At 37.7% G+C, this 11,304-nt stretch overlaps 1 protein-coding gene across 1 annotated transcript; it reads left to right on the top strand.

Annotated features, from left to right (window-relative positions):
• Positions 1-5,335: 5,335 nt before the first annotated feature.
• LOC149933274 (procollagen galactosyltransferase 2) lies at positions 5,336-11,195 on the top strand. Its single transcript, XM_090156288.1, has 13 exons — positions 5,336-5,704; positions 5,771-5,999; positions 7,338-7,402; positions 7,474-7,543; positions 8,760-8,967; positions 9,025-9,144; positions 9,229-9,311; positions 9,644-9,750; positions 9,822-9,896; positions 9,965-10,022; positions 10,086-10,213; positions 10,271-10,477; positions 10,550-11,195. Exons 1-13 carry the CDS (start codon positions 5,427-5,429, stop codon positions 10,755-10,757), a joined length of 1,836 nt encoding a protein of 611 aa, XP_090012414.1. The 5' UTR covers positions 5,336-5,426; the 3' UTR covers positions 10,758-11,195.
• Positions 11,196-11,304: the final 109 nt, after the last annotated feature.

Genomic DNA, 11,304 nt, shown 5'->3' with positions numbered 1-11,304 from the left:
GCGGCATGGGTTTTCGTAAGTGCATCTCTAAACGTGGTGAAATCGCTTCTGTTGGTTTTTTAACCCTTTAGCCCAACCACTCTGGGTAATTTTTGAAATTGTCACCCCTATATTTCCCACAAACATATTTCGAGCGGTTCCCATATTACCCACAAAAATATTTCGAGCGGTTTTTCTCGACCGTTTATTTTATTTGTTCATGTTTCCGTTACCGGTTATACTACTATTCGTGTGTTCGTAAAGCTTGGCTCGTGTGAAACTATTATTTGGGACTGCCGGGCCCACTTGTTTCCCCTCTCGTGGCTCCGTCAGACAGCAATTTTCTGGCGCCGGCTCTTCTGGAGTCGTTTTTCCCCCCAACACGACCGATTAACCACTCTTTCCCTTTCGACTCGTTTTCCGAAACCCCACTTTTTTTCCCCCCAATTCATCGCAGTGAGAGAATACCAATTTTTTTTAAAGCGCGGAACAATCACCCGTTTTTCCCTCTCGAGTCGTTTTCCGAAACGCCCCTTTTCGTTTCATTCAATAGCTTCTCTAGGACCGGACAGCCACTTTTTCTGCCAGTTTCCACAGTGAGAGCTACGCTCAATTAAAATTTGATACCGGGCGGGATGGAACCGGGATTACGTTTTTAGTAAATAACTCTGCGATTTAGTAACGCTATATGTTTAAAGCAGTGGCCATCGAAACTCTTGGCTCCTTCGGCCGTGACACTCAGTTTCCTTCTTAATCTGCGCTTCGCCGTCGCGGTTCAACGAGGTAATGCCGCTTCGTTACTGCACACCTTCCCACCGGGAGCTTCCCTGGATGACTATTAGGTCCATCTTCAGTTTTTTTTTGTTTTTTTGGAAATTGTAAAATTGTCAATAGTTCATTATAAATAAATTACACCAAGTGGCAATTAAAACTCCCAAAATAATTACTACTTGGACTTAAAAAGCTAGGGAAGCACTGATTCTATGATCTGTATAAATTATATTTAATTCTTATGTATCGCTCGAAATTTATTTAGGTTAAAAGTTAATTTTTATTTTAATTACTTTTAAACAACGTGGGCTAGTTTTTATCTATGATACAAACACTATTACCAAAAGTATACAAGAAAACAAAAAATAATTACAATGAGTTCTGATGCCGTCGTACGTCCCTGTCTTGACGCCGCCAGCCGTTCCCGTTAAGCCGCCACCAGCCATTTCCGTCCAGCCACCACCGCCGCCGTAGCCAGCCGTTCCGGTCCAGCCACGACGCTATAACTTCCGACCTCGAACTTTTCTCAAATTCTGGATTAGATTTTAAAAAAAAATATTTGGGAGGGAGAACGAGTCCGACTCCGAGTCTAAAAAGCCGCTTCTACAACGAGTTCTGACGGTGCCAGCCACTCCCGTCCAGCCGCAACCGCAGCCAGTCGTTCCGTCCAGTCACAGCTGCCGCCAGCCGTTGCCGTCCAGCCGCAGCCGTAGTTAGCCGTTCAATCCAGCCGCAGCCGCAGCCCGCCGAAGCCGTAGCCAGCCAGCCGTTCCGTCCAGCCGCAGCCGCCGTCAGCCGTTGCCGTCCAGCCGCAGCCGTAGTTAGCCGTTCCATCCAGCCGCAGCCGCAGCCCGCCGGAGCCGTAGCCAGCCGCTCCGTCCAGCCGCAGCCGCAGCTGCAGCCGTAGCCAGCCATTCCGACAGTCGCAACCCCCGCCAACCGTTCCCGTCCAGCCACGACGCTATAGCTTCCGACCTCGAACTTTCTCAAATTCCTGATCAGATTTATAAAAAAAAAATATTTGGGAGGGATAACAATGCCGACTCCAAGTCTAATAAGCCGCTTCTACAACGAGTTCTGACGCCACCAGCCGCTCCCATCCAGCCGCAACCACAGCAAGTGGGTCCGTCCAGTCACAGCTTTCGCCAGCCGTTGCTGTCCAGCCGCCACCAACGCCAACCGTTCCTGCCCAGCCACCGCCAGCCATTTCCGTCCAGCCGCCACCGCCGCCAACCCTTCCCGTCCAGCCACCGCCAGCCATTTCCGTCCAGCCGCCACCACCGCCAACCCTTCCCGTCCAGCCACCGCCAGCCATTTCCGTCCAGCCGCCACCACCGCCAACCCTTCCCGTCCAGCCACCGCCAGCCATTTCCGTCCAGTCGCCACCGCCGCCAACCCTTCCCGTCCAGCCACCGCCAGCCATTTCCGTCCAACCTCAAACTTTTCTCAAATTCCTGATCAGATTTATAAAATAAAATATTGTTTTAATGATTGTGATTTCAGTAATTTAGTATCTTTTTTTTAACAATTATACATGTATATTGTCGAGAGAAAGACCATAGTTATTTGGTGAAACAGTGAGGTTATCTTGCGTTTGACTTTTGGTAAGATGCAAAATGATTTTCCAAACACATGCGTAGGCCACTTCCGGTCATTCGCAGATCTCTTCGCTCATTCGCTGACCACTCCCGCTCACTTGCAGACAAAAACCAAGTCATGGATTTCCCAAGTCCAACTTAACTATAATTCTTTAAATTTCATTAAAAAAATCTGCGACTACATAAATTTTACCTCGTATAGTGAATTTTGAAACCTAATTGGCTATAGCGCAATTTCCTTTGGTAAATATTGTTCCACCAGTTCACTCATAAACTTCATTTCTAGTCTAAAATTTATTTTTCTAAAGATAGTGTCACTCGTTCTCGAGAAAGCGGCCTACTAAAAAAATATCCTTATGTTCAGCCCTGGTGCCATGTTAAAACTATTTTTTGTGTTATTGAATTTAGATCAAACAATGCAAGATAGTAAATTTTTTGTGCTTATCAAATGTAAATATATTTTTTAACTATTGTATATAATCACCTGCTTGATATTGTAAATTTATTCAGTATGTAATTTCATCAGTCTTCAATTGACAGCGACTATTCTAGTTGTTAATAATAAAGTAATGATTTAAATTATTTTTATCGTCATTATTTTCGCCTAAATCGGTCTCCTTAGGAATTGTGGTATTCTGCGAGTCGCCCTTCAGTCATGCTTGGTTAGGTTTCATCATGCCAAGCCAAAAATATTTTGCGCTATGACACTTAAAGATTAGTGTCAGTGGGAGCGCATGCTAATAAATTGTTCGAAATTGTCAAACAACTCCGAAATTTGATACACACGTACCCTGAAGTATACTATAAAATAATTAAAAATATTTTGACAAAATTTCTATTGGTACGGTTTTAATAAGCAGTGTGTCAGAATTTATAGCCCGGTGTACCTAGTAACAGAGACGATACTAACGGAGGACTATCATCATAGTGCCCTACGCCAGCGTCCACCTAGCCCGGACAGGTGACAAATCCAGTCGCATCTTTGACGCAAGCCACTCAACCCAGCAGAAGGTGCAGCAATGGGTGGACCAATCCCCACTTCGCACACAGCAGTGGGATTAAGAATGGATGCTGTAACAGCTCCAGCCGACACCCTACCTACGTAGGTAAAGAGTCAAACCCTTTGGAGAGAGCTCCTAAAGGGGAACGACGAGCACACAGCAGCCCAAGTAACCCAGCACAGCTGGCACCGGAGATCCCGGTGTGACTCCAAAAGGCCGGGAAACAGGACCGCCGTGCCTTCATACGGAGGCCCGCCGCCCCACAGCAGTCTACCCAATCCGCCGCATCCTCTCCGTTAGCCTGAGCCGAAGCTCAGTATCCATCCCAAACCTGACCGAAGTCGGAGGTGGAGATAGGACCATTTGATCAGAGCTAATATCTTCCAGTGCGCCACCGCCCTTATGGGTTACAAGAGCCGGACCCCGACTCCCCGGTAAAGCCACCAGTTATTGCATGCTCTAACCCATTTAGGGCCGGTTTTAATAAGCAATATAACCAATTCGTACCGAGATCGAGTTAGTGTAAGATTTAGTAACGATTACAAATGCATGGCACCCCAAGAAAATGGAAAAACGTTTCTAACTTCTGTGGAAAAGGGTGTAAAGTTACGATTATTTATAATATGATATTTCGTGTAGTAATATTTAATACCATAAGTAGATGAGAGTTTACTATAAGTAAGACACTTTCCATTCTTCACATTTGAATGTTTTACTGAGAGCTATTTACAAGAGAGACGCTATAAAGGGCTTTGTTACCGTTTTGCGTCCACTCGCTCCCGCATTTCACGTAGCCTTTGACAGCACCTCGCTAGGGGGCGATTTTCTTCTTGGGATGACGTAAATAGCTCGACTCAGTAAAATATTTCCCAAAGAGACATACTTATGTAGCAATATTATAGACTTATGTTAAAACTGAATACGGACCCACTTTACACTTTTCGGAAATTTTCTAAATAACCATTTGGTTTTTGTTGTCAGTTCATTAAAATCTATATAACAAATAAGACCGAGATTCAGATTTATACTGTGGTATTTCATATTTCCATGGCTAACTACGGCTATGCTTTCATTTAAAAAATCGCCAAAAGACATTTTGGAGCGATTCGTTATTTGTCCGTCCAATTTAACGTCCCTGAACGGTGCTCACCAATCTGTTCACGCTGTTGTAGGGTTTAAAAGCGGGACAAGGATCGTATAATAAAAGAGCGATAAAACTTTATTTACATTTAGTCATTGGAGATCATAATAATAACTGCCCTGATGCATGGAGGCAGATCATATTTATGGAGAATAAAACGCGACCAATTCGATCACATGATTGATTACATAATAGCGCCATCTAGGCATTATACTAGGGGGCCGTGACTCGATTGACGTGGGCCAATCAAATGCGGGTTCTTAAGGTGACGTAATCCATAATCAAATTATTATTTTCCGTAACTCAAATTAGATGGCAAAGAGTCGTTGCCGTAGTCACTCTTTGAATCGTGATTGGCTGATAATTGTGATATCCTACATAAAATATATTCGAATTTTAAAAAGAGCCAAATTAAAAGTCGCGAGCAATATTACGTTGGTCCGCTTGGTTTTGAAAGTAAAAAAGGGTTTGGAAATGATTATTTTTAGTTTTGGATTTATAACGGAAAGGACAGTTAAATAAAGAAAATTATCTAACAACCTTCAATTACGCTTCCTGTTCCTTTCAATACTTAGTTTACTTACCTATCATGAACCTCCGAAAATGTAATTGGCCCATTTTTGTATTTATACGGAATCATTCTATGTTATAAGATTTCTATGGTCATAGTCCTATCACGGCCAAATTTGGCTGCGTTCAGTAAGACTCAACGGAGAGGAAACAGTTTTCTGAAATTTTTTTTCAACCACAAAGTGATTTCAAATCATCGCGCTTTTCTACGAGACATTTTAGCCTTAACGGAACAGCTTTCTCTTATCCCTGTCGCCATCTATTTTAAATGACAATCCTTGGTAACTAACTTTCACCACCCAATTTAGGCGATAAAGACGGGAAGCCGTTTGATTACTATGGAATATTTCGAATAATGCACAAATTATGACGATGCTTCGTGAAATCTCAATTATATTTAATATTTTTATTTTTACCAATTCTTTGATCTCAGTTGTAGTTGCTCAGACAAATATATATAATGTGACAAATGTAAGCTGCCAAAGAACAACATTAGTGTCAAAAACAATAGAAGATACTGAAAAAGAAAGGATTTATCCTTCAGTAGTCATTGCATTATTAGTTAGGAATAAGGAAATAACTCTTCCCTATTTCCTTGGCTCATTGGAACACCTCAATTACCCCAAAAATCGCATTATTTTATGGTAATTTGGTTTTATCTGAGGAACTGTATTAGTATGAAGAAAAGTGTAATTTATCTTCCTGTGTAGGATAAGAACTGACCACAATATTGATAAAACGAAGGAGATCTTAGATACTTGGCTGGCAAATGAAGAGGCTGAATACCACACAGTTGACTATGAATTTAAAGATGACCCCATAAAATTTGTTGATGAAACATCTCGTTATGACTGGTCAGAGAAACATTATTCTCACATCATAGCACTTAGAGAAGAAGCATTAGCAGCAGCTAAAAATAAATGGGCAGATTATATTTGGGTAGGTATCAAAAAATATTGTTGACTTGATTTGAAATGCCTGTTATGAAAATGAACCTTAAGGGGCAACCTCTGAAATATATACTTCCCATATTTGGTGATGTTAGAAAATCTAGAAAAAATTTTATGTAAAATTTATTGTGATAAGTCTTATTTCTAAAGAATAGTGTTAATTATTCATTTCCAGAACTAAAATTTAATAATAATGAATAGTTGATAGCATGTCTGATTGTCTGAAGCTAGCTCCTTGATTTAAGTGCCATTCTGGTTCCAAATTTAAGGTAGTTTTCTGGTAACAAAAAACCAGATATGCCTGGACTAGTTTGTTTATAAATTCCATTGGACTTATTAGTTCTTAAAGGGAATATAACCTCCAAGGCGTTCTTTATGGAAGACCCCCTAATTTATTGGATTACCTCTCCAATAAATCACTAAGCAACGCTGAAAAGTTTAAAGCCAAGGGAGGGAACGGCCAACAGCGAAACCCTTGGAGGGTGACAGACATACAAGAGGTTATATTCCCTTTAAGTTCTTTTTTTTTGACGTGCTAAAGGTTTGTAACCCATCGCGTTGAGACCGAGACGTAATTATTACAAAAATTTATTAAGAGGTGGGTATTCCAAATCTGCACCTCCTAGTTGCTACGTCCTCAACTATGCATTTCTGAAATAAATTTTGCGAAATGCATTATGAATGCGCACAAGCCGTGTGCAAACGTTTTCAAACTTAGAACCACGCAGTATAAATTTCCGTCAGGAGCCCTTGGCTCTGTAGCCAAGGTTTATTCACAATTTTATCGCTTTAAAACTTAAAATTAACGCTTATCTTTGTAAAATAATTAGTCAGAACCTAGAACTGGCTATTAGAAATAAGAGTTGTGTTTCTAAAGTTATTTATTTTTCAAATTTGAGATTTAGACGCGTTTGTGTGGCATTTATCAACCCGAGCGTGGCTGCTCTACCAAGTAAGATAATATTTTAGATGTAGAAATTTTGAAAAAGAAGATGTCGCTACTGCCCTATTGTCGTACGTTAATTTTCTTCTCGCATCGACAATGCTGTAAACATGGGGCTCTATGCTAGACCTTTACCTTATGATAAGCTTATGCTTACACATATGCATACTTAACATCAGGAGGTTTCAGAGTCCAGACCCCCCCACTTGGGCCTACCTTTGACTGTGCTAAATTTCCATCCCTTCTCAACCCCCTCTTAACATTCACATACTTCGACCCCCCTCCCCCTTGACGAATTTCTGGCTACGCCACTGATGAACATAAATTATTTTGAAACTAGTAGTATCTTAAGAGTTTCATCTGCTAAATATAATACTTTTCCAGTTCTTAGATTGTGATGCTATTTTAACCAACACTGAAACATTGAACACAATAATATCCCAGAAAAAGTAATAGAAGTTATGCGTGTATTGTTTGGCAACCAGGGAAAATTATTAACATAATACTATATTATTGAAAGGGCTGTAATAGCACCGATGCTTCAGTCAACAGGAGCATATTCCAACTTTTGGTGTGGGATGAATGAAAAGGTCAGTATCAAATTTGTTTTATGCATAAGTGAACAAAAAACTTTTTTTTATCATCTCATCCTGACTTTTTTTTCATTGTATCATATGTATAATAATAATACCAATGCAATAAGGTTTTTAAGCGTGTGGCTTTGGTGCCAATGCTAACAATTAGTAATCCAAGTTTTTTACTTGACAATTCAATTAACTACTATTTCCTCTTGACATCAAATTCTGCTATCATTTCATAGATCTAGCCAAATATTAAAGGCTTCTACCAATTATTAATCCTTAAACAGCTTGGGACACAAATTTTTAAGGGGCAGTAAATTATTAGAAAAAATGGTCTTTTAAAATTTTGATTAGCTGGTCACTAGGAACTACATCCAAATGTTTCGAAAAAATTTACTTTGCATCACAGAAGTAAATACATTTGTAGTTATTAACCATAACATTGGAAAGATTGAATTCTTTTAAACTGTCAATGGCGTTTTGTTTCAATAAAGGTTTGTTTATATACACTTTTTTTTAAATAAATTGGTAACAAAAAAACCCCTAAAGAAACTAAACAAAAAATATGAAATATGGGATTTTTTGGGTAATTAATATGGGGCCAGTTTCATATTTAGTTATAGAGCGCTGAGAATGGCGTAAGATAAATGGATGTGGTTATTATATTTTGATTAATAGGTACTGAAGTAAAAATGTAATCAGAGCACATTTCCTATTTAGACCATTATTTTATAAAAAATATTTAAAATAGGTGTTTTAAGTCACACTTTAGCCATCATTCAAATAGTTGGTTACTATATTAGTTATTACAATTTTAACACTTATGCCATTAACAACTGTTATTTTTTATTTATTTTTTTTTATTGCTGAGATAAGAACGATATTTCGTTAACTGTGGTTAGAAACTATTTAGTTGAAATGAGGAAGTGGCAGAAAGCATAACTAATCATTAACAGGGTTTCCACTTAATTGTAAATTTGCTAAAAAGAGGAATAAAATGCATGAAGGCTTACACTCCCACACAGCTTAAAATGAGCTTGTTGAAAAACCACCCAAAAGGAACTCCATATAACCTTAGATTAACATTAAACTATTAATTTTAAATCTTTTCAACTTGTTCAATGCTCCAACTAATATCACGCCGCAAAGTAGTTACTCAGATTACACAGCCCTGCCTCAAATTAGACGAATTTTGTTTATGTCTATTTATTTTTGGTTTTATCAGCTCTATTACAGAAGAACCCCAGAATATTTACCAATTGTTGAAAGGGAACAAACTGGTTGTTTTGAAGTTCCAATGGTTCACACTGCTACACTTATGGACTTAAGACTCAAATCTACATCGTCAATAACTTTTAATCCCAAAAAATTGAAGCACTATAATGGTCCAATTGATGACATTATTACCTTCGCAACATCAGCTCGTAGAGCAGGTATTTAAAATATTGTCAAAAAGCTTTTTTAGATTTGACAAAAGCTCTCCATCATAGGGGTATCCATGTATGTGGTAAATAACCAGCACTTTGGATATATAATGTCCCCTTTGGAAAAAGGGGATTCTATTCAAGATGAAGAAAACCAAATGGTTAATTTACAACTTGAAGCTCTTGGTAAGTTTCTAAACATTTCCGAAACGTGTCAGTGGTTATAATAATTAATAAAAATAAATAAAAATAATTCATCTCTGTTGGTAGTTGAAGGACCAGCTTTAGTTGTATCTAAACATTTGAAGAAATATATCAAACCAAAAAAGACTGACAAATTAGGCTTTGATGAAGTTTGTTCTAAAAAAATTTAATTTTTGTAGTCACTATCAAGAATGTATTTGTACTTGGTTAGAATGATTGTTGAGATGATTTTTAGCATTGCTCCCACTCCCCCTCATGCTCGAGGAGAAAGCTCCTTCTCCCAAACAAAATTAAAGTAGTATCTCATTGGTTCCCTAAAAACCTGTTTTCTGATGTATTTGATGAGCATGTTGCAGACTTATTTTCCCTCCCCCCCTCATGCTAGGGGATGATGCCCTCGGATTGTCTCAACATAGACATTCTACCTAAGTAGAAATAAATACCTTCTTGGTATTATGTACTAAGAAAAAATTCCAAGTAGGTCTATTTGATAAACCTTCGGCGAAGATCAGAAAGAAGAGTTCGAATGCTTCAGTCATTTAGTGTTCTGGGGGTTCAAGCTAAAGTAATCGATGCTGTAGATGGAAAGTATGTACCGATACTGTTCTGGATCCATTTTCAACTATCTTCAATAATAATTTTGTAATAAAATTGTTTAGAGCCCTCAATGTGTCATCTTTAGATGACTTGGGGGTTAAAATGTTACCTGAATACTCTGACCCATATCATCACAGGTAATAATTTATACTCGATTACATTGAAAATGTACTTAAATATTTAATGCAATATATTTTTTTAAAAGGCCTTTAACATTGGGGGAAATAGGTTGTTTTATGAGCCATTATAATATTTGGAGAGATGTAAGTTATGCTTAAAAAATGTAAGTAATTATTGCGCCCACTTTAATAATATTTTGAATATAGGTCATTAAACATCAACATAGAACAGTTTTAGTTTTTGAAGATGATATTAGATTTGAACCATATTTTCGAAAAAAGCTCAACCAAATTGTTCAAGAATTAACCATGGCTAAAGTGGATTGGGATTTAGTGTATGTACTTTTGTAAGATTTCCCTTAACCATATCAGTTAAAATATCAAACTTTCAGATACCTTGGGCGTAAACGACAAGGGGAAACTACAGTCGAAAATTTTGTAACTGGCACCTCGCACGTTGTGCATGTGGATTATTCTTATTGGACATTGGGCTATCTGTTATCATTGTCTGGAGCTAAAAAACTAGTGGATGCGGAACCTTTAGGAAAAATGGTTCCTGTAGATGAATATCTGCCTATAATGTTTAACAAACATCCCCAGTATGTAGAAAAATTTCCAAATATAACATGATTTATTTACTTCAGATACTGGAATTTTTTTGCTTATTACAGGGAAACCTGGGTAGCTCATTACCCAATAAGAAATTTAAAAGCATTTTCCGCTCATCCACTACTAATATACCCCACTCATTATACCGGTGAACCACTATATGTATCAGACACTGAAGACTCATCAGTAATAGAAAATTCAGCTGAATTTCCCAAAAATAAAATTATATCTGCTCCGGCTGACATAAAAGCTGTCAAAGATGAATTTTGAATTCTTTTAGCCATATTTTTATGCAAATTTAGTCAGAGTTGCCATGAAATAACTCATTTTAAAGATTTTAAATGTTTGTGATACGGTACCATGTTTGTGGCAATTGCCAGTCCTATTTTTATATAACACAATATTAACTGTTTGCAGCTAAGTTTTTAAGCCATAATTTGCAGTTGTCTTATTATTAATATTGGAATCAATTGATATTAAGGCAGGTTAGTTATTTGTATGCTTAATTTTGTATAAAACATTTTTCTATTTACACTGCCAAATGAACATGTACTACTCCTTTTCTAACTACTAATATATAATTATAAACCAAATACGTGTGCTCATTTTATCTAGTCTACTTTTATAAAAAAAATAAATGTTAGACAAAGTTATAAAGACGTAAAATTAAGCTTTTGAATAGTGCCAAAGAATTTTTTTCTACATTTTCTTGTGTTTGCCATAATAAATTTTATATTGTGAAAATTTGCCTCATGACTTGTGACAACATACATTATGAAAACTCACAAAAAGAATTTTACTTTATATCCATTTATTT

The sequence above is a fragment of the Leiobunum rupestre genome, chromosome 8 (assembly GCF_980474605.1).
Source record: "Leiobunum rupestre chromosome 8, qqLeiRupe1.1.hap1, whole genome shotgun sequence".
NCBI classification, from domain to species: domain Eukaryota; kingdom Metazoa; phylum Arthropoda; class Arachnida; order Opiliones; family Sclerosomatidae; genus Leiobunum; species Leiobunum rupestre.
This window is presented reverse-complemented; position numbering and strand designations above follow the sequence as displayed.